Raw genomic sequence first — 24,180 nt, 5'->3', positions numbered from 1 at the left:
TTTAAAAAAATTGTAAAATATGTCTTACATTCAAAAACCATATATAAGGCACAGTTTAAAGAATAATAAAATGAAAACACCTAAACAGTCACCCAACCAAATAGAAGCATTATTTATATTTGAAGTATCTTCTGTGTACTTCTATGTTGTATTTCCCTGCATTTCTCAAGAAGTAACAGCTATCCGGAGTTTTGTGTTAATCATTTCCTTGTTTTTAAATAATTTTATCATATATACATATCCCTAACCATAATAATATATAGTAGTTTATTTTATATATCTGTTCATCAATAGGTTGAGAGTCTTGGTTGTACACAGCTGTAGTTCATTAAATGTTAAGTGCCATATAGGATTCCATTATTTGGATAGATCATACTCTAGTTTATCTGTTCCCCTTTTGATGGACATTTGGGTTGTGGTTAGTTTTTTACATTTTAAACAATGGTGCTGTGAATACCCTTGTACATGTCTCCTGGAGTACATTTATAGGAGTTCAAATAGACTTTTAAAACCATATTTTTGTGATTATCAAGTTGGAGCCCAAACAAATTTTCATTTTTCTCAAATAAGTATTTTTTTAAATTGGTTGGGTCCAATTGGCAGTATAAGAAGTAAAATCAATGACTAGTTCTTCTGAGTGCTAGAGAATTCATGTAATGATTATCCCTAAGTTAAAACTCACTTAGATGAGAATACATGCTTGATGTATTTGTTTCTATTTTTGTTTTTAATTATAACCAATTGAAAAATGCATCCATTGAACCAAATTTGTTTATTTTGCCATTTCATCTATTAATGTAACTAATATTTGGATAGAACTCTACAGTTTACAAAGCACTTTTACATACCTTATTTCTCTTGAGTTTCACAAACATCTGAGGAAGTAGGTATTATTATTATTCTTCCCTTTTTTAGATTTATAAACTAGTGATCCATGAGATTAACAGACTTGCCCAGATTTTAAATCTATTACCTCTCTGAATTTATATGCTATATACTGTTAATATTTTATAAATACCTTTTTTTGGGTATAGTAGATAAATATGTTATCATTTCTTTGAGAACACTGATTAAAATTTAACTTTCTTCCACAGTTCCATCTCTCTTATGCAGAAAAAGAATTGCTAGAGAGAGAGCCAAGAGGAGAAGCCCACCAGGAAGTTCTTAGGCGAGCAGCCAGAGACCTTCCCATCTACACCAGGACCATGTCTGGAGGTAGAGGATAACGAGTGCTTTGGCGGGATGGGGTGTGGTGATGGTTAGAAAGCATATCTATACTTGAAACTGTCAAGCACTCATTGAAACACATTGTGCTTCAGCTTGGATTATTATTAAATCTCTCCTGTACAGTCCCATAAAACAGAATGGAAACAGGAGTAATGCTATGGCACAGAGATCTCAACCAAGTCTGAACTGACTTGACTTCTATTCTGCCTTCCTAGCTGTGACTCAGTGAAGATGTTAGAACTGCTGAAACTTGATTTGTAGTTGCGTTCATTTTTAAAGTTTTAATTCCTATTCTTATTTAATTCAAAAGAGCAGTATCTGTTATGAACATAACATTGATAATTTTACATAAATTTAAAACTTAGTATGTAAATTATACAAAACTTAATTCGGGTATTGATAAAATTTCTTTATCTTTAAAATTTATGGTTTTTTTTTTTTTTTTTTTTTACAAAAGCAACTCAATAAATCTCATTTACTTGGACTAAGATTTTTAAGGTAATTTAACAGCTATCTAATTAAAGAATTGTCTTAAAAACTGACACACATGGACTGCTGGTACTTGCCCACAAAGGCTCACCCAGAAAGAAACTCTGTGACTTTAGACGTATCCTGTCCCTTTCAGTGGCCACTAGCCCCATGTGGTTGTTGAGCACTTAAAACGTGGCTAGTCCAAATTGAGATGTGCTTTAAGTGTAGAACACACAACTAGTTTCCAAGACTTGGTATGAAAAAAGGACTGTAAAATACCTCGTTAATATTTTTATATTATTTATATTTGTTTCTGACTCACTTTAGAGTCGTAATTGATTATAACGCTAAGCTTCACACTTGATTTTTTCCTGTTGCTTTTACTGTTTCTCAATGAGCAAGTGGTCATTCCCTGATTTAATGTTATGCCACTGGTTCTATCCCATAAAGAGAGCAATGTGCTTATGTATGTTTACATATATTTACTCTGCATAAGCCTAAACTAATATTAAGGAAATTTAAGCCCCCTAAAAATAAGTTACTACACAAGTTGCCAAAACTAGTTAATGGCGGTGACAGTATCAGGTGCAAAAATCTCGTCTCCTCATTCCTAGTGAAGTGCTTTTTCACTAGACCCCTTGCTACACCACATTAAGACCATGGAGGGAAGTATAAGTCATACCAGGATAGAGTGTTACTATTCATTAATAACAACTACCCTTTGGATTTATAAGTTATCTTCTTGTGTGGGTTATGTACTGGTAAGGCTGTCATCTCTTGTATTGTGTGCCTATCTCCTGGGATGAACTTATGTTTCTCAGTATTTGTGACAGTCTGGGACAGAATCTGAACTTCCTGATACAGTCTTTCTATTTTTAGTGCAAAAATTCTGGATGCATGCTAAAATCAATATTAACTGACTAGAGTCACTGACTCAAATTACAGAAAGTATAATAGATTATAATGCTGGTGTGATTGCTCTCCTTCTGGAACATGTGGAACGTAAAGGTAATCATGATGCAGAAAGGACGTCCAGTGAAGCAGCCACAGTACCCCCAAGGCAGGAATGTGAGCAGGGTCCTTCTTACCCCATCCCCAGCCAAGACCCTTGGGTCGTTTGGATAACTTCCTTCTTCACCCTGCGAAAGGCCGTGGACTAAAGCAACTGAAAGGTTCAGTTGATGTTCACACACTTTATACGTCTTAAGAGAACTGAAGAAAGTAGATGGCAATATAATTTGGGGTTTTCCCATTCATTCTCAATCCACAGTCCTTCCTCCAAACCTAAAAGAGAAAAATACTAGCTGCCTATATACTGACTGCTGTACACAGAGAACAAAGTCAACCATATACGGACTTGGGTGTAGGGTGTCGTGAGGCAGGTGTTAAGTCTCCTCATCTCACTTGTTTGTCCTATGCTTTCTTCTGATCCAACCATCTCCTGCTTTCTTACAGGGTTCTCCAAACTCTATTATATTATTTTTTATTTTTATTTTTATTAATGAGGACTATTTGCTTTCTTAGCTCTCCCTTGCTATCGATCCTTTCCTACAAAAAAATATTTGTAGATTTTTTGACAATGAAGGTAACCATTAGAAGTGAGGTAATTAGTTTATCATTTTGCACACAGATGTTGGTAATGTTTCCTTTTCAACATGTACCAAAAAAGTTTTAAATCACATAATACATGAATAAATTCTCAAAAAATTCAAGCAAGACAGTTAAAATAAAATGCCCCCTCCACTGTTAAGACTTTTTAAGTGATAATTAGATGGCTCATTTAAAATTCCAGTGGGATGATTTTAGTTGAATATAATATGGCATGTGGAGTGTTTTTTTATTATAAGACTAAATTTCTGTTTCTGAAAGACTGTAAACAAAACCTTTTTCTACGTTGTTTTGATTTCTTGTGAGTTATTGCCCACTTTAATTTGAAAGGTTTTTTTACCCCAGTGTACTTTAGAGATAATCACCGCTTGGAGAGAATCTAGCATTGCCCACCAGAACTCACCTGGAAATTCTGTGACTTTAGACCCATGCTGTCCATTGTGGTAACCACTAGTCTTTAAGTTGTGATTACTGACAACTTAAAATGTGACCGTAAGTGTAAAACACATAACAGGTTTCAAAGACTTGGTATAAAAAAAAGTAAAATATGTCACTAATATTTTATATTAATTTTATGTTGAAATAATATTTTGGATATATTAGGTGAAATAAAATATATCATTAAGGGGCTTCCCTGGTGGCGCAGTGGTTGCGAGTCCGCCTGCCAATGCAGGGGACGCGGGTTCGTGCCCCAGTCCGGGAGGATCCCACATGCCGCGGAGCAGCTGGGCCCGTGAGCCATGGCCGCTGAGCCTGCGCGTCCGGAGCCTGTGCTCCGCAAAGGGAGAGGCCACAACAGTGAGAGGCCCGTGTACTGAAAAAAAAAAAAAAATATATATATATATATATATCATTAAAATTAATTTCCCCTGTTTCTTTTTACTTCTTTTAACGTAGCTCCTAGAGAATTTAAAAGTACTCATGTGGCTCACATTATATTCCTTCTGGACAACACTGCCTCACGCTTTGATACTTCGCATGAGCCAGTAATACCTTAGACCTTCACTTGGGATGTACCCGTGAGGCTTCTTCATTTAGGAGATGAGCAGGCCATGCCATCCATCTCTGGAATTTCTGAAAAAGAAAGTTATAAGGGAATGATTAAGGAATTATTTCAATACTGAAAACAACTCCATCTAGGCCTTGTTGTCTTAAAAATAAACCTCATTTTATTCTTAGTTTATAGCAACCATTTCTGTTTTTTAGAGATTATAGTATTAGCTAGTATAATCTTGGTAACTGCGTGTTGCAAGTATTTTTTCCAAATTTTAAGTTCATTAGTATTGGTTTTGCTGGTCCTACTGGACTGCCCACTTAACGGATCTCCTGTAATTTTGGCAGACTGAGTGCATCCTGTCAGATGCCTGTGTACTGAAGGAGCATCTCCAGATCAGTCCTCCATAATTGTCTTTGATATCTGTATTAGAGAAGAGAGGATCAGGACTTCAGTCACAAGAATTAAAATTCTCTATTGGAAATACCTCTTGCAATACTCACTTCTAATCTTGTATTTCACCCAGCAGAAAAGATGTGAGTGCTTTCCCAATTCAAGCAACCAATTGAGTTTATTCACAAATTTCTAAAATGTATTTCTCAAAAAACTTCTAGAATGTGGTTGTATCCTCCCCTAGTTATCCTGGCAGGGTACTGGAAATGAATTGATTTAGTCGAGGGAGACATTCTGTTTACTTTGATAGAAATGGACATGGTTGCACCCTTTGTGAATCTTACTGTGACTGCTTTATAATTATATAGTATACTTATAGTTGAGCGTGCCTTAGAAAAATTTCCCCAAAAGATTTTCTATTCTTGGGAAACCTCTCCAGAGAACTGAGGCTATAGGCAAGTCATTCCATTTTTGTATTTACGCAGTCGGATATGTCATTTTGACCGAATTTAAATTCATTATGCTTTTTAGAATTTAAATTTGGATAGATGATTAAAAGCTATTTAATTGTATATTCAATTCACTGTTAAATCTAAGGCTAAGTGGAACTCTTTTTTCATAGCAATCCGCTATTGTGACAGATGCCAACTTATAAAACCAGATCGCTGCCATCACTGTTCCGTCTGTGATAAGTAAGAAAACCTTTTACTTCTAAAATGTCTACATGCTGGTGGTCTTTTTATTTAATATGTTTCTTTTCTCACCGCTTTCCACATTATTTCCTTTTCTCCTTATTCATGCTTCTCAGACCTTTATTTAGGAAGTATAACCAGCATGGTCCCTTGCATTAATATGAGTGTGGCTGAGGGCCGTGATTGGTTGCCCCCTCCCCCCAGATTTTCGCTGATATGAATGAAGTGCATGATTTTTCGCAGCTCATACTTGGCTGGTTCTAGTTAACAAGTACTTCTGTGATTCATTTCCCTCTTTATAAAGATAATTCAGCTGGCTTCATGACAGTCAGATGTTATTATATACTTACACGACAAGGACAGTACTACTTGCCTTAAGGTTGGATATTAACGGAAAAACTTTATCCAGACTTTGTATAAATCTGTTGACATTTTGCACTTTAGCCTAAGAGTTGTATATTACATACTGCTTGTTTTTAGAAAATTGTTTTATTTGCATCTTAAAGTATGTATATTTTGAATTTAAAGTTCTACTATTGGATCGTCTAGAATTGGCCGTAGTGTGTTTATTTTAGATGAAGCCTTTGGCTACTATTCAGTTTTCAGATAAGTAAATAACTTTGCAATATTTTATTCACCACGACTCTTTTGAAATAGTATTTCCTCTGTGTAATGTATTGGGATTAAAATTTTGTGGGATGTTGAGTTTTGTATGTGTGTTTTTTTTTTAGATGTATTTTGAAGATGGATCATCATTGCCCATGGTGAGTATGGCTCTATACTTAAAGAAGTTTCTGTCCGTTATAACATAACAAGTTGAATCATAGATCTATTTAAATCTTTTTATAAATGAAATCTTGCCTTAGCTGACCTAGGAGGACCTTTCAGATTAAGTTTCTAGTATTTGTTTAGTAAGCTCAAAAGAGCCTTTATTCAGGAGAGTTTCCGTGAAATAATTTTAACACCAGTAGGTTAACAATGTAAAAGTTATTTTCTCATATTTGCTCAGAACAACTGGTTTTCTTTTTATGCACATGCATAAACACAGAGATTCTAAAATACTTCTCAGAAATTACACCAAAATGTACACATAAATTATACACGACAGTACACTCAAAGTTTCTAATAAAGAATGAATTCATCTAGAGCTTTAACAATCTATTTTAAATAAAACTTAACATTTAGGAGTAGAATAGGAAATATACAAATACACACATATGTTTAAACAAGGGTTTCCACTTAGAATTCATTAATATTTTTTTAAAAAAAGTCTAAATCATGAAATTAGATAACTTAATAGAGGATTGTTTGAAAGATCTATTTAACTAATGAAGGTTGATTTTTCTACCTTAAAATTCTTCATCTCAATGTGCACATCCCTGTGAAAACCACGCTAAAGTTGCCAGCCAGGTCGGATTTAGATATTAAGCATGATCATTCTAAAAGCCTTATCTTCTTTCAGGGATGGCACTAGGGAAAGGTAGACATGCCCACAAATCTACACCGGGGGTAGGTGGAAACATACATAGTAAATGGTTATCTTAGCTGCTGGAAACAATAGAGGAATGTCGGGTTTGCAATGTTATTTATCTCTTTCCAGGGTACCCCGTACTTTTCTTCACCTAGATTTTCTGCTTTAACATGTGAAGGCTAGTTAATGCCTGTGAGAATAATGCTCTTCTCAGAGAAAGTTGTCAGTAAATAACCTCTCTTTGGAGTATTAATTTTCATTTGAGGTCATTCTTTTGCTTTCCTCATTCTTTCCTTCATTCCATTCATTCTGTTCTCTTTCTCAGCAAGTTCTTTCCCCCTGACATCTCCAATTATACGTTTTCTTAGTCCTCCTTATACTCCTCTGTTGATCCTTCCAGTAACACCTGCTGTCAGTCCCTCCCCGCCACCACCATATCCCCACCATCCACCTGTGCATTCTCTGCACCTGCGGTGGACAGTTCCCAAGCCCACCCACTGCTCCCACTTTGGGCACTGCCTTTTCTTTGCTTCTCTGCCTGAGGGCTGTCTTATGTCTGGGGGGTTTGTTCAGCTCATAATCCAGGCAATTCAGAAGTGCCAGGGCATTAATGCTTCCAGAGGCCACTCTCACCCAGTGAGGGCCTGGCCAGGAACACATGCTTTCTCGGCTTTTCTCCTCCTTTCTGGATAGCTGGGTGGTCTAGCTGTGATTGAGCAGAGTGGTAAAGAAATCAGGGGCATAGAGTTCACTCCCGTTTTCCTATCTTAAAGTAATAACAGATAGTGGTAATAATGGAGAGCTGGAAACAGGATTAATCCCAAGCTAGTGCACACCTATAAAGCTTGCCATGCCCTTGCTATCCTCAGAAAATTACACATATAGAAATGATGATTTACTACGATAGCAGTCTTTCTGTTTGTTGTTTTTTTTTTAATTTATTTATTTTTGTCTGCATTGTGTCTTCATTGCTGAGCGCGGGCTTCTCATTGCAGTGGCTTCTCTTGTTGTGGAGCGTGGGCTCTAGGCACGCGGGCTTCAGTAGTTGTGGCTCATGGGCTCAGTAGTTGTGGCTCGCAGGCTCTAGAGCGCAGGCTCAGTAGTTGTGGCTCATGGGCTTAGTTGCTCTGCAGCATGTGGGATCTTGCCGGACCAGGGCTCAAACCTGTGTCCCCTGCATTGGCAGGTGGATCCTTAACCACTGCGCCACCAGGGAAGTCCTGATAGCAGTCTTCCTAAACCTGAAATTAATTTGGCTTTAAAAGAAACATAGCATAATTGGATAATCTTTTAAATTTTGACAGACCCTATTAAATAAGGGGAACAGATGTGACCCTAGAGTTTTTAAAAAATGGGTTCAGATTACATGTCTATACACTACCTGTTGTCATCTTCACGCTGCGTGGCAATGTGGAAGAAGTTGAATGGACTGACTGCAGTGCCTTTCAGCTTCTGTGTTGCTGCTTCTCTGCACTGTCACCTCCTGTGCTGTAGCCACTGCCCCAGCCACCATCCAGATCCGGGCACTCCCTTGCAGAAAGCAGTAGCCAGGTCGACTTGTGAAGGGTTTGGTGCCGAGGACCTAATATTCACCTGGTGCCAGCTAATGGAGCAGCCATTTTATTTATTTTAAATTTCAAATTAAAATTCTAAATGAAAAAATGTACAGATAATACACACTCGCAGTTCTAAATTCAAAAATAAAAAGGTGCAGGTGTTCTTCTTAGCCCCTCCTCCCCACCTCCTTCCACTCCTCACAGGGAACCAGTGTTGGTTGCTAAATGTCACGTGTGCTTTTCAGATATAAATCTGTATGTGTGCGCTTCCCTGGTGGCGCAGTGGTTGAGAGTCTGCCTGCCGATGCAGGGGACACGGGTTCGTGCCCCGGTCCGGGAAGATCCCACATGCCGCGGAGCGGCTGGGCCCGTGAGCCATGGCCGCTGAGCCTGCGCGTCCGGAGCCTGTGCTCCGCAACAGGAGAGGCCACAACAGTGGGAGGCCCACGTACCGCAAAAAAAAAAAAAAAAAAAAAAATCTGTGTGCGTGTGTTTAATATTTTTTATACACACAAGAAAATTTTTTACACATTTTTTTTTAACACAAGTGTTTGCCTTATGGGCTGGGTCTCTGCCTTTTTTTCCCTTCACTTAATATATCCTGGAAATTGTTTCATATCAGTATATAAAACATCTTCTTTACAGCCATTATGTGAATGTGTAACAGTCACTTACTAAGACCTTTAGTATGTTCCCAAACTGTGGGGAACCTTTTTATCCAGGTCTTGTGTATGATTTTGAAGTTCAGTATCTGTCAACTTTTAGTGTTGGAAAGATCATAGAGCCATACCTCTTCTGTTCTCAGTGACTTCAGCCATGTCTGCTGTGGCCCGTTAAGAGTACCCTTCAGGGTGCAGGGGATCAACCTCACACTTCTTTTTTAACTAAAGTGGAAATCCTGTAGTATTTGCCTTATTGGGTTTCCTGTCAGAGAAGTGCTTTTTCTTTTAATATAAAATTTTCATTTATCAATTAATTATATTAACAGTATACCTTGACATGCTTGCCAGTGGTTAGGTAGACCTAATTAAATTAAATAATTTTAGCCTCAGTTTATTGAGTGCCTGTAATGTCTAAAGATGATATATCCATATATCTGTAAAAATCTGTAATCCTTATAACAGTGACAGATATTATTAGGAATTACTTGTTTCATTTTAAAGAAGAGGAAAGTTGAGCCTCAGATAAATTAAAGAGTTGGCTTAAAGTCATATAGCAAGGTTTTTGGACTTCAGAGGCTACTTTCTTTCCATCTTTTTTTTTTTTTTTGTATTATGTTCTTTTTCCAATTTAGACTCAGAAAGCAATTTCCCTAAAACAAAGCCAAGAGCTATTTACCCTGAATTTAAACAACATATAAGGCGTATTTACCTAGAATGTGTTTTATTTCTCCATATAAAGTCATTCAGACTCAGAAACATGCACTTCCTTTTCAAATTGAGTCTACAGAGTAGTAGGCAGTTAAAATGTCTAACCAAAAGCTGTCTGTCATGATGAGACTAAGAGGTTATTAAAAATAAATATTATTACTGTATTTCCTCAAGTTCAAAGTACCCATCAGGCTCTAAAATACCTGGTCTTTATTTACTGACTTTCTCCTGTTTCCTGGCTCTGACATGGCAAATTACACCATGACCCTAAGTAGAAGTTAAAGTAAACTAAATTACATGTTGTAAAATCTACGTTCAAAATCATTTTCCTTTCTATAAAAACGCTATTTGTCATCTAATACAAAAGCTGCTTCTTACATTCCTGCAGGAAGAGAAACAGTCTTTCCTGTCCCTTCTCATTTTCCCCTCATCCACAAAAGAGTCGTTGTCTCCATCCACATGTCCAGTCTTAACGCACCCAGCCTTTGTCTGCCCGTTCTCTCCTCTTGAAACCAACGCACGGAAGCACAGGGAATATCCTATATCCTTTTGTGACAGAATACATTTAGGCTAGGCTAGTATGGAACTGTTTGCAGTATTATTTCTTGCCATTATTTCGTTCAGATGTCGTAAGAGGCAATCTCAGTAACTGGTTTGCACTCACACTGGAATCTCTAGAACTGCAAATGTTACTGTTTTCATACAGCGTGCACCCACCCACAGTTTTGCCTTCTTTATGCATTTGTCATACACAATACCCTTAAGTTCCAAAATTACTAAATCTAATGCTGTTCCCTTTGCCTTATATTTTTTAAGGTAGAAGATGTACACATTTTCCATTTTTGTTCCAAATTTCTGTTTATTCATAAGCCCAGTGTTTGACTTTTGAATTTTTTTAATTACAAAAATTTTTTTAATTGTACGAACACTCACCATGAGCTCTGTCCTCTTAGCAAAATTTTAACCTCACAGTACAGTTTGCTAACCACAGGCACAGTGTTGTACAGCAGATCTAGAACTTGTTCATCTTGTGTAACTGAGTAAACATTTTTCATATGAACATAGTTTCACCTTAAGAGAGAAAGAAAAATGTTTCAGTTTATTGGCAAAGTCAGTAGAGAGCAAGATTACCTTATACTAACATTAGAGTAGGAACAAAGGTGTTTGAGGAGAAGAAACACCTATGTGTTCTATGCAATGAGTTTATTATACCAATTAACAAAGTGAACCCGTGAAGATAGCAGCCAGTTCCGCTTAGGTGTTGTGTCACATACACTATCTAGGAATTCCCTTGTCTTTATGAAAAGGGGGGAAAAGACTTTGATAGAAAAAGTGTGACTGTAAAGTATGAGTTGTATTTGTATTTATGTTTATTGGTACAGTAGTTTGAATTCTTACCCCTCTTACCAAATAGAGTGATTTCAGAGTAAGGACTGAGAATTATATATCTCCATTTTCGGGATCATAACATATAGAGCTGGCTCTCAGAAAGGATCTCAGTGTGCTTGTTTGACAGATAAGGAAAATGAAATTCTTAGAGACGATAGCACTTTATCAGGGCCACATAGTTATTTAGCATCAAATGTGCACGACAACCTGGCTGTCTGGTTCCCAGTCCTGTTTCTTTTCTTAAACCTACCACTTAATATGCTTTCATAATCTGGTTGCTTCAGTGCTATACTGACGGCATGCAAGTAGTCTCTGAAGAAATTTCATCTAATTTGGGAAAACTTGAAAGATTTTTAAATTACTTAATCGTAGTTAGAAATCAAACCCAAAGGTAACACAGAGAAGAACTTAGAAAATTCCTTTTATCTGCTTGGTATTAGTAGATTTCTCACAGTATCTATGCTTAAGGCATGTGTTTATTTGTATAACTGGACAGGAAATATAGGGGTCATGATTGATTAAAGCAGTATTACATATATATCAAATTTTAAAAATCTGAACATAGAAATTCCTTTCTAGTGAAGTGGATTTTTTAATGTTTGTATGTATAAAGAAATCTTCTGAGTTATGCTTAAAGAAATGCCAATAAATTTTAAATGTTAGGAAACAAAATACTTGTATTAAGGTTGAGCATACGTAAACCTAGGATGACAATGTAAAACTCATTGAAAATGTTGTTTTTGTTTTGTTAACAGGGTGAACAATTGTGTTGGATTTTCAAATTATAAATTTTTCCTCCTTTTCTTGGCTTATTCTCTGCTGTACTGCCTTTTTATTGCTGCTACAGATTTACAGTATTTTATCAAATTTTGGACCGTAAGTCATTACCTTGGTGACTTTTTTTGGTATATTATAGATTTTCAGTAGTGAATTAATCCTGACACTAATTTTATAGAAGAGCGCTAACTTATATATAGTCAGTCCTCATTATTCGCAGATTCTGTGTTTGTGAATCCACGTACTTGCTAACATTTATCTGTAACCTCAGAGTCAATACTCAACGTAGCTTTTGTGGTCATTTGCAAACACGCACAGAGTAAGGAAAATGTGAGTCACCCACGTGCACATTTCTAGTTGAGATCAAACCAGAGGACCTGCTGCCTTCCTGTTGGAACTCACATACTGTAAATAAGTGTGCTTTTTCATTCTATTTAGTGCCATGTCTTTTGCATTTTTTGTGCTTTTTTGTTGGTGATTTCATTGTTTGAAAGGTCTTCAAGCCTAGCGCTGAAGTGCTGTCTAGTGTTTGAGCAGAAGAAGAGACTGAGATGTGCCTGATGGAGAAAATACATGTGTTTAGTGTTTAGATAAGCTTCCTTCAGACCTGAGTTATGGTGCTGGTGGCTGTGAGTTCTGTTATTTAATATGCATTAAATAAGGTATAAATTAGGTTTTATAAGCAGAAACACACAGAACAAGGTTACGTATTGATCATTTGACAAAAATAGGCTTACAGGACCCTAACGCTGTATCTTCCCAGGAGAAATGGTTCAGGATTCACAAATTCGGTGTTCATGGCAACTTTATAGAACAGCACCACTGCGAATAACGAGAATTGACTATATAAGAAGAATGTTTTTCTTAGTATTGAAAAAATAGAAGTATTTCTTTATGTGTAAAACTATTATTAAACTATTACACCTATAATGTCCTGAATTGTTATTAGGTATTGTATATGCTTTAGGCAGCTCATTTGTTTTCTTCACTGTATATTTTAAACATAAGCAAAATGAAGTTAGAACTATGTGTTTTAAATACCCAAAGATATTCCTTACAACACCAAACAATGGTAAAAAAATAACAGTTATCCCCTGTAGGGTTGTTTATTACATTCATTAAATTATCCTTTCTTATGGTAAGGCTTTCTGAATTGCTAGATCACTGATGTGAGATTTGAACCACATTCAATACTAAAGATTTATTGAATCCTGTTATGTGCCAGTTATATTGCTAAGTGCTAGGAATCCACAGGTGAATGAACGTGGCCTAGCGTTCAGGGATACTTCCAGTGTCCAGCTGGAAGAATGATCTCTAATGAATGTCTGAGAGCCTGTGGCCTCACTGCTCCTCATTCCTGTGGATGGTTTTATTTCCATACCACAAATAAATTTGTAAAGGAACGACTGGTTTTCACTGTGATGACTCTGCTGTCAAAAGCTATCAGTGAGATCTTGTGACCTGGGTCAATCTGACAGGTACTACAGGATATTGAAATAGAATATCAGAAGGGGACAAGTCCTGGCAGCTCTGGTGCTTCACTAAGTGTCCCCAAGCCTGCCATTCTAGAGGGACTCCAGGTCTCCTTGGACATACGAACAAGGAGCAGTCTGGTTTTGCTTTGAGATGGCCTTTTTCATCCCATGGGTACTGTAAGGTTTATTTTAGACAGGTGTTATAAACTAGTGTTGATCTTTTTTGTGACGACGTTGTTTAAAGTAGCTTGAAGTATTATTGTGGATGTGTTCTGTGTGTTTGTAGTTGATGCTGTTGTTTGTAGTGATGTAAAACATCAATGAGAAGAGTAGCTAAATTGTGCCAATTAACCTTCCATTTTCTGGCATTATAATCAAACTATTTAAGCATTTGTAAATCTGGAGTATGTTAACAAAACATTTTCAGGAAGTAAATTAAAAGCTATATTTTATAGCTTGTTTTATCTTGTTCCCTACTGATATAGTTTACACACATCATAATTTTTCTATGAATTTGGTTATACAAAAGAAAATAAATATCCCAAATTTTAATATATTTTCCATATATATATATACATATATATTCATGTTCTAGTAAACATTTATTCGAACCTGAAGATGTATTTTTTCCTCAAAGTTTTAACATAAAGCCATATATCTTTCTCCATACCTAAATTTAAGAAAAATTTTATGGAAAAAATCTTACTTATAAAAGTAGGGGAATACTTATCCCTTTGACAAAACATTTTATTTTCTTCCTTTCTTTATAGAATGGCCTACCTGATACTCAAGCCAAGTTCCATATTATGTTTTTATTCTTTGCTGCAGCTATGTTTTCTGTCAGCTTGTCTTCTCTGTTTGGCTATCATTGTTGGCTAGTCAGCAAAAATAAATCTACATTAGGTGAGTATCCAATTATTGTAGTTAACAGAACTTTAAATACAAAACCAAATAGTCATCAGAAGTTGCCGTATGATTAAATGCTAACCTGTCCTGAAGCTGTAAAATCAGTCTTGTTTCCCACATTGTCTTGTGGGACAAATACAAATTCACTCATTCCATATATTTTTTGACTGTCCATTGTGTGTAAAGCATTGTGTATATACAGTGGTTAGCAAGGGTGAAATAGTCTAGTGAGGGACACAGAAAATCAATAACCAAACATAAACGTAATTACAAAATGTGAAGTGCTTCGAAAGAAACAAACAGGATGTTCAGGTTTGAATCAAGGTCTGGGGATGGTAGAAGGGAACCTATTTAGATGGAGTGGTCAGGGAAGAGCTCACAAAAGCAAGAAGTATATTTAAACTAAGAAGTCAGAGCCAGAACATCTCAGGCAGAGAAAACAGTATGTTCAGAAGCCCTGCAGAGATGGGATACAGCAAAAGCAGTGCTTAGCAGGAAATGTATAGCTATAAATGCTTACATTAAAAAAGAAATACTTCAAATCAATAACTTTACACCTTAAGGAACTATGAAAAGAAGAGCAAAAAGTAAACCCAAAGCCAGAAGAAGGTGGGAAATAATAAGGATTAGACAGGACATTATGGAAACAGAATTCTAAAAAACAGAAGATCAATGAAATCAATAATTAGTTTATTGAAAATATCAACAAATATGACAAGCCTATAACTAGAAAGCAAAAAAGAGGACTCAAATCATGAAAATGAGAAATGAAAGTGGGAACATGACTACCAACCTTGCAGAAATAAGAAAGTTTAATTAGGTAACCTTGGGACTTCCCTGGTGATGCAGTGGTTCAGAATCTGCTTGCCAATGCAGGGGACACGGGTTCAAACCCTGGTCCAGGAAGATCCCACGTGCCATGGAGCAACTAAGCCCGTGCACGGCAACGAAGACCCAACGCAGCCAAAAAATCAATTAAAAAAAAATTAGGTAACCTAGATGTAATGGACAAATTCCTAGAAACACAATCTACCAGTGTGACTCAAGAAGAAATAAAAACCTGAATAGACTTATAATAAGTAAGGAGATTGAATCAGTAATTTAAAATCTCCCAACAAAGAAAAGCTCAGGACCAGTTGGCTTCACTGATGAATTCTATCAAACACTTAAGAATTAACATGAATTATTCTCAAACTATGCCCAAAATTAGGAGAGAAGGAAACATTTCCTAAATCATTCTGTGAGGCCAACATTGCCCTAATACCAAAGTCAGACAAAGACATCACAAGAAAAGAAAGCTATAGACCAATATTCCTTATGAATATAGGTGGAGAAATTCCCAATAACATATCTGCAAATCCAGCAGCACGTTAAATCCTACTTCGTCATGGTATATAACCTTTTATCCCAGGAATGCAAGGGTGGTTCAATGTATAAAAATCAATCAATGGTAATATACCACATTAATAGAATGAAGGGGAAAAAAGCACATTTTTATCTCAACTGTAACAGAAAAAGTGTTTGACAAAATACAACGCCCTTTGATGATAAAAACACTTAAGCTGGAATGGAAGGGAACTTCTACAACCTGACAAGGACTTTATGAGAAGTTCTCAGCTAATATGATACTCAGTGGTGAAAAATAAACCTTTGCCCTAAATAAATAAACCAAGGATTCCGTCTTTCACTATTGCTGTTCAGCACTGTACTGGAAATTCTAGCCAGAGAAATTACTCAAGAAAAGTAATTAAGGCATTCAAATTGCACAGGAAGACATAAAACTATTGTTTTTGTGGATGAAATGATCTTATATATAGAAAACCGTAAAGAATCCACAGTAAAAACTATTAGAGCTAATAAAATCTGCAAAGTTGCATGATCAATATGCAAAAAAATCAGTTGTGTTTCTATATACTATCAATGAACCATCCCAAAGGAGATTATTGAAATTTCTATTACAATTTCAATGGCCTTTCATGCATAAATGGAAAAGCTAATCTTCAAATTCATATGGAATTTCAAGGGGCCCCAAATAGGAAAAACAATATCCACCAAAAAAAATTGTTAAGTTCTTCCTGTTTATAAAACTTGCAACAAATCTATAGTAATCAAAAGAGTGTGATACTGGCTATGAGATTCCGTTATTATAATAGTCAGTGAAGATTAATTGTAGTATATAGTCAGTGAATGTTCATTTTTAGGATTCAGGTGAAATCTTATCCCAGCAAGTACTATTAGGGTGAAAATATTGGTATAATAATTTCTAAACAAAGTACCTTATTTCAAATTATATGTAGAACAATTAAATTATTTTTCAAACGTAAATTTTTCTACTAGCTTTTAACTTCTAGAAACGTCTAGATTTAACTTGTAACACTGAAAGAACTTCCTCTGGACAGTATGGTCCTATAATTATTAAAGCGTTTTATAAAAAGCTATATAACCTAGGTTGATAAATGTTAAGGATCTTGCAAATCACATTTTTCATAGTACCATGACTCTGCTAGTTATATTTTTCCTTTTTTAAATTATGGGCAGAAATCATTACACTTCTATGTTTATTTGCACCCCAAAACTAACATGTTAGATTTTGCATCTCGGCATTATTTAAGAAGAAAATGTAGCATCATAGACAGAACTTTGATGACCTTGTTCAAGTTCCACTTCTGTCATTTATTTTTTGTGATATTTTGAGCAAGTTGCACGGTCTCTCTGAACCTCAGCTTCCATATGCAGAGTGGGCATAACCAGCTATGATGTACGGCTCTGCATTGGACCCTGGTTTGGACAAAGAGCTTTAAAGTACATTTTTGATCAGCTAGAAAAAAAATTATGATTGGATGAGATAAAATTTTAATGAAATTGGAAAATGGAATTTATTAACTGAAAAAAGGTTGTAGAATGTATCTTTAGTCGCACTTTGGTTAAAAAAATGTACATTTGTAATTATTTTCTCTATCCATCCAGCTGTCCATTTAATAAAGATTTAGAAGATGTAAAGTTTTATTTACTTGTTTGCATTTTCTAATTTTCTGCAATGCAGATGTGCTGCTGCAAGAATAGGGTTACTTAAAAACTAAAATAGATCTAATCATATTTTATGTTTGTTTTAAAAGAATAGACAGTCTTCATTGCAGGGCTGTTGATAGGCACAGAAGCAGTCACAGGAGGCTAGCCATTGGTTTTCAGAGTTTCTTCATTTAATTCCGTCATTTCTAACTATAGGGGTTGCTAGATGATGTGCTCTTTACTTATGTGATTGCTCTACCATCTTTTCTAGAGGCATTTAGAAGTCCAGTATTTCGACATGGAACAGATAAGAATGGATTCAGCTTGGGTTTCAGTAAAAATATGCGACAGGTTTTTGGTGATGAGAAGAAGTACTGGTTGCTACCCATTTTTTCAAGGTACTTTATTGTGAAAATTTTCAGGGTTTAGACTGAAAATGGAAGTAATCCAACAAAAGAACTCTGTAATTCTGCATAAAAACTATTTTTTACAGTATTATTTTATGACTCACTGTTATATCAATGTGGAAATCAATTGACTCACATCTCCATAAACATACCACATTCAAGCCAATGTCTGATATACACGCTTTGTCCATAATATAACTATGTTCTACTCACAGAGATCATCTTTTTTACTGCATAATTGTAAGTTTTTATTCTAATTACAGTCTAGGTGATGGCTGCTCCTTTCCAACTTGCCTTGTTAACCAGGATCCTGAACAGCCGTCTACTCCTGCAGGATTGAATTCATCATCTAAAAAGTGAGTCCATTTTTTTTTTCTATTTTACTTTCAAAGAATATACTTTATCCTCTTGCGTCCTTCAATTATATGTTCCTTTGAAAAAAAATTTTAAGAACTTAAGATAATTTACTACACTGGTTTCTACCTGGAATGAGGGTAAGAGGAAAGTATGACTGGGGAGGGTTACATAGGGAGCTTCAGTTACAATTATAAAATTCTGTTATTAATCTGGGTGGTCAGTAAACAGGTGTTAACTCTCTATACATTTTTGTTAATGGAAATAAATTATGATTTTTTTTAAATGTGGTGCTTAAAAGAAAATAATGTAAGTCCAAATTAGTCCCCCTAGTGATCGGGTGAGCAGACAGGGTAAACTTTCCCTCTGACCCTCCGGGCCTTTCTTCTCTGCCGTAACCGTTATAAAGAGATCAAAAAACTTCCCTGCCTGGATCAGGCCTTTGGAGATGAAGTGGAATCCCAGACATCTGCTTGACAGTCCCGTTAGCAATGGGCACCATATCCTTGGTACTCTTCCAAGACCTCTAAGCATGATCTGTGGAGAGAGAAAGGAGGGAGTCTTGGAAATTCATTGTCTGGAGACTTTGGTTACTGCTTTAAGTCTCTTTTGGTTCCAGTCTATCAGGCATTTGAGGAAGACCTGAAATTGGATTCTGACTTGGCTACTAACTGCCAAAAGGCGAAACCATCTAAACGTTTCAAAATGCTCTACATGAAGGTTTAAGTTGAAACATTTTTTTACATGTTCAAGAGAGACTTTTTTTTTTGATGTGACCATACCTCTAATTTTTAAATGAAAGCCAATAGTAAAAGCATGACCATAATATCATTAGTTAAATTTTAAAGGTTTTCTTAGTTGCTGGAATGCTGTGTTCACAGCACCTATGCTTATAGTCTCCCCGTCTAGTTCGTGGTTCTTATTGATCACGGCGCTTTGTCCCTTGGAGCCTGATGTGACCCCAGCATCCATCTCAAGGTGGTGATTCTGGCAGCCATTCCAAAGTCATCTTAAATCGTCATGAGATGAAACCTATTTGCCCCCACGCCCCATCCCTAGAGTGAGCTATGTGCAGTCCAGGCTCTACCAGTTAGTTAATGAGGAGGCCGTTCCCATGTGTGTCACAGGGACATTCAAAGGCACCAGAGTCTTACTGGGTCCTGCCCTGTGAGTTTTGGCTTTAAAATTCCACAGAGCTAAATGCTAATTTTTTTTTTTTTTTTATATACCTCAGGGCAGAAAAATCTAGTTTTAATAAATTACTTAGAATGCTTTCCTGCTTTTATAAAAGTTAACAGTAGTTTTCAATAATGTTTTTTATCCTTGTTAAGAGGTTTTTGTAGTTTATTTGGGTTTTAGAGACAGTATCTCTCCTACTAAATGTACCATGGGCGTTGGGAGAAATCCTAGTTCTGGCACTGTTACCCAGCTAGGTGATCTAGAAGAGGTCACGTAACCTCTCCGGGCTTCTCTTCCCTTTCCTTTAAATGTTGAGATTGGACTTTGACAGCTAAAGTCTCTTCTACAAAATTCTGTAATCTCCCCCGATTAGCCCCTGTGAATTGTCTGTGGCTAGTGCTGGTCTCCCCTGTGTACTCCAGAGTTGTATATTTGCTTGTCTACACAGTGGTCCCACCTAAACATCTAAAAGTCATTGCCAGCTGAACAGGTGCAAAGCAGAACTCTTGATTCCAAGCCATCTATACCCTTGCCCCACCCCAAACTCGATTCTTCTTCATTCTTTCATGTATCAGTAGTAGTGGCCTCCATTCTCCCAGATGCTCAGGCCAGAAACTTCAGAGTCATACTAGATTCCTCTCTTTCAGGGACCCTGTATATACAGATGTAGATGCTGTCAGATGTCCCCTCCAGATATATCTATAACCTGGATACTTCCTTACCACCTCCAAGGCTGCTTTCCTGGTCCAAGCCATCATTTCTCACATGGATTATTTCAGTACCTTCGTTCCTGACCTTTCTGATTCCATGTTTGCCCTCCTCCAGTTTATTCTCCATTAAAATGTCAGAGTGACCCTTTTAAAGCGTAAATCATATTGTGTCACTCTTCTGCTCAGAACCCTCCACTGATTGTCCATCTTGCTCAGAATAAAAGCTAATGAATGTCCTTACCTTGCGCTGACTAATCTCTTCCCCAACACCTCTCGATGTCACCCCGTACCACCTTCCCGACACTCACAATCCTCAGACACGGATCTTGCTGGTCCTCAGATATACCAGGCATGTTCCTTATTTAGTGGCTTTGTACTTGCCAGTTCCTATTCCTAAAGGTTCTTCCTCTGGGTATCTGAACGGTCTGTGCCTTCACTTTACTTTCTGCTCAGGTGTAGCTTTACAGTAGAGGCCGCCTTTGGAAACCCTTGGATAATCATAACTTGCCCCTCCATTCCCTTCATACTGTCTTTTACTGTCGTCAGAGCTCTCCTTACCACCTGACTTACTATATATTTATTATACTTCTTCCTCAGTTACAACAGAACTTCCATGAGATCAAAGACTTTCCTCACTGATGTAACAGATACTCAATGAGTATTGTTGAATGAGTGGATCCTTGCCATTTGTTAGATTCCTGTTAGCAGTAATGAATCTCCAAGCAGTCCTTAAACCAGGACTTAGTTAGCTGTACTTGGTCTAAGGTCCCTTTCCTGAGGAATAATTAGAATTAGAGTAAAAGAGATATTTCATATGAATAGGAGACAAGCTTTTCTTTTTTAAGATTTTCCTCCCAAAATTTTAGTAAGGGGTTGTTAAAGCAGCACAAAATTGAAATAGTGTCAAATTTTAGATATGAGGTAATTGTTAAGGAGCAAAGGCATATCCTTTAAAAAATATAATAGTTATAGTCAACTAAAATATGTGAAATTACTCTTGGAAGAATTTTAAGTGGGTTTTTCTTTTGAACATTATTATAATTTCTGTTTTGGTGTGTTGTAAAATAATACACTAATAGTTTCTGTGCCAATAATTTTTTTAATCTAAGTGAAATGCTATTTTATGTACATTTTTTTCATACCATCTAATATGTCATATGTGGCATGTCTACTTAAATTTTAAAACCTAAAGTCTTTCTTTTAAACTCTTTATTTACCAAATTAAACATCAGATTTTTAAGACCTGACAATATCAGATGTTTTCAACATTCCTGCAAGATAACGTTCAAATTTGTTGTTTCAGTTTTATAGAGAAAGATAGAGAATTCTTTGTTCGAGACCAGTTAGGCCACTTTAGAAACAATAAGTAGGTCAGTTTTTCTCAAACTTATCTTTCTACCATCATCTTCATATATTTTTTCCCATATTTTTTCCACTTGTAAAATTAATATTTTTCTTTAGTATTTTTATTTAAATTGCCACTTAAATTTTTTTAAACCAAACTTTATATCACTGTCATAAATGAGAAATTAGTATAATTTGCCATAGAATATAACTTAAAAAAAAATAAAATCAATAATAAAATACTGTTAAGTTCTAACTAGATTCCCTTACCTGCTAAAGTCTTAGGCTGAGGCCTGTTCTCCATATTAAGAATGGAGATTTGCCAAAGTCAGAGATTGTCATTGTATCGTAATCAGAAGAAAGAAAAGTGAACTGAAGCAAGAACGCTTTTTTCATTGTGAGTCAGTGTGATTTAATGCCTTGTTCCTGTTTTCCCCAAATTCTCTTGTGTAACTCCTACAATTACCTTGCACCACAAGTGGGTTGAGTTCCATCCTTTGCAAAACACTCACTCTAATACTATCAAGAGTTAACCTAATGATCATGATGATAATTATTGTTATTCAGTCCTGAAAACCATCAATTTCCTGCAAAGCCATTGAGAGAGTCCCAGAGCCACCTTCTTACTGATTCTCAATCTTGGACAGAGAACAGCACAAACCTGGGAAAAGGTAAAGCTGGTAAGAGTATGCTTGTTCGGCTATTTCGATATATTTTATTTTTAAAAGGTGAAAGTGGTAAAAATTTTTCATTCTTATTAGCTGTAGAATTTTTCTTGTTTTGGAGGCAGACTACCGTTGTAAATATAGAACTGTTTTCAAAGAACTGCTTGTGAAGTGCTTTGATTAATGTCTGGAAGCTGTAGAAAATCATTTTGTGAAAAATAGATTTACATGGCCTTTTTCCAATTTAGAAAACCAAATCTTTATTACCGCATATTAAATAAACTGATAAACTCAAAATATAATTTATTTAAAAATTGGAAAAAGTGCAGTAAGCTCAGACAAAAGGTTGAAAACTATCTACTGAAAGGGATCTCAAATTATGTAGTTTTTACTCAAAAGTTTTATCCATTTCAAAATGTCGAAGTAAAGCCATTGCAGAATTGCTATAACTTTAGCTACCTGTCATTTCTTCATATCCCACTCACAGTTCTCTTGTTATTGTTGATTTGACTCTTTTGATGATTTGGGTCAATATAGGTTATTGGCAAAAAACAAGGAAGTGTTTGAAGGCAGACAGACCTGATATCAAATCCCAATTTGGGCACCTAATCAGTGTGTGGTATTTGTTAAGTTACTTAACCTCCTTTAGACTTAGCTTCATCTTTAACATACTACTTATTTCTCAGGGTTGTTAAGTATTAAACAAAATACGTGATCATATGTGCAGGGGTGTGTATATATTATATGTGTGGTCTCCTGAGTGCAAAACCATGCATGCTCAATTAAGGCACTGTTAGCCAGAAAATCTCCAAATTGACCTATTTAAGTCTTCAAATGTTTCCCCTTCATTTCTAGTCTTTTCTTCAAACCTTTTCCTAGTGCTTGCCTGACTTTGGCTTACTGCACTTTAAAGTGTTTCCTGGTTTATTTGAAATCTCTTTGGGATTTAGTGAAAAACAAACAGTCCTGAGTAAAAATTCCTAAGTCATTATTTAATATATAATCAGTCACATTCTCTGTTTCTTTAAAGAGTCTTGTTCTTGAGAAATGCGTACGCCTTCTGAAGATCCCCGTGATTTGAGTATTCATAATTTGGTCTGTCTCTTCACCTTCAAACATTCCATTCCATTTTCCAGTCTATGGGAAGGACTAGGTATTACCTGAACAAAATCGATGACACCTGTTTGCCTTTTGAATCCCTCAGTTTCCTTAGAGACAAAGAAGTGATGTATATTTGGGGGGTAGAAAGACAAAGAACTGTCTTTCAGAAGAGATTCATATTTCACTTTATAGTTCTACATTAATGTAGAAGTGATATTCTGGTTTCTGTGTGCTGTTAGTTTGGAGACATAGATTAATTTTCTGTTACTGTGATAGATAAATTGAGAAATTATTTAAAGTTTAAAGGATGGTGTAAAAGAAGGAAGAGAAATATGAAAATGGTGAGATGAGAAAGGGCTCCAAGATTAGTTTGACAAGAATGAGGTAGGTAGATGAAGAATTAGAAAACAGTGATTTAAGGTAGTGTGAGAAGTGCGAGGCTCAATGTTTCTTACATTATTTTATTCACACCCCTACTTCCTCAGGTGTATATATTTAACTGTTTTTAAAGTGCTTTTTTTGTGACACCGGTTGTGGCGAACTGTACTGTATGTGTGTTGTGTGTTCTATATAACATCTTCTAAATACCCATACTATGTACAGGTCACTTTTGGAAAAACACTGGCAGGATTCATGACTGAATAAACAAGTCTCTGCCTATTTGTTCAAAAGCAACAACAAAAATTGCTAACTTATGTTCTTTCTTGAAGGTATGAGCAATCCTGCACTTACCATGGAGAATGAGAATTAACTCTTCTAACAAAATTTACTCATACTTCACGGAAGTAAGAAAAGCTTTTCCTTTATTGTTATGTTTTATATTTTCAACAGTTCTCTAGCTCTCCTAGGACAAATAGTTTCCATAAACATTTATTTATTTATTTATTTATTTATTTTTGGCTGCGTTGGGTCTTTGTTTCTGAGAGAGGGGGGCGAGAGGGGGCCCCTCTTTGTTGCGGTGCACGGGCTTCTTACTGTGGTGGCCCCCCACCCCGTTGTGGAGCAGGGGCTCCAGGGGCACGGGCTACAGTAGTTGTGGCACGCGAGCTCAGTAGTTGTGGCTCACAGGCTCTAGAGCGCAG

The 24,180-nt window shown here is 36.2% G+C and overlaps 1 protein-coding gene across 8 annotated transcripts in view; it reads left to right on the top strand.

Moving 5' to 3' along the window:
- Positions 1-24,180, top strand: part of ZDHHC2 (zDHHC palmitoyltransferase 2) — a 76,326-nt gene that overhangs the window by 39,247 nt on the left and 12,899 nt on the right. For 7 of the 8 annotated variants that reach the window (XM_027122704.1, XM_027122702.1, XM_027122706.1 and 4 more), the window contains exons 4-12: positions 1,095-1,215; positions 5,316-5,385; positions 6,117-6,149; positions 11,927-12,047; positions 14,194-14,326; positions 17,610-17,736; positions 18,009-18,101; positions 21,900-22,012; positions 23,809-23,883. In XM_027122704.1, the coding sequence (XP_026978505.1) occupies positions 1,095-1,215; positions 5,316-5,385; positions 6,117-6,149; positions 11,927-12,047; positions 14,194-14,326; positions 17,610-17,736; positions 18,009-18,101; positions 21,900-22,012; positions 23,809-23,849 (852 nt within the window). In that variant the 3' untranslated portion in view covers positions 23,850-23,883. The remainder of the gene's footprint in view (positions 1-1,094; positions 1,216-5,315; positions 5,386-6,116; positions 6,150-11,926; positions 12,048-14,193; positions 14,327-17,609; positions 17,737-18,008; positions 18,102-21,899; positions 22,013-23,808; positions 23,884-24,180) is intronic. The other variant, XM_027122708.1, reaches the window with a different exon arrangement.

The sequence above is a fragment of the Aethalodelphis obliquidens genome, unplaced genomic scaffold (genome assembly GCF_003676395.1).
Source record: "Aethalodelphis obliquidens isolate GAN/ISIS:26980383/991018 unplaced genomic scaffold, ASM367639v1 scaffold25, whole genome shotgun sequence".
Lineage (NCBI taxonomy): Eukaryota > Metazoa > Chordata > Mammalia > Artiodactyla > Delphinidae > Aethalodelphis > Aethalodelphis obliquidens.
The sequence above is the reverse complement of the archived record's forward strand: the minus strand, read 5'-3'. Positions and strand labels throughout refer to the sequence as shown.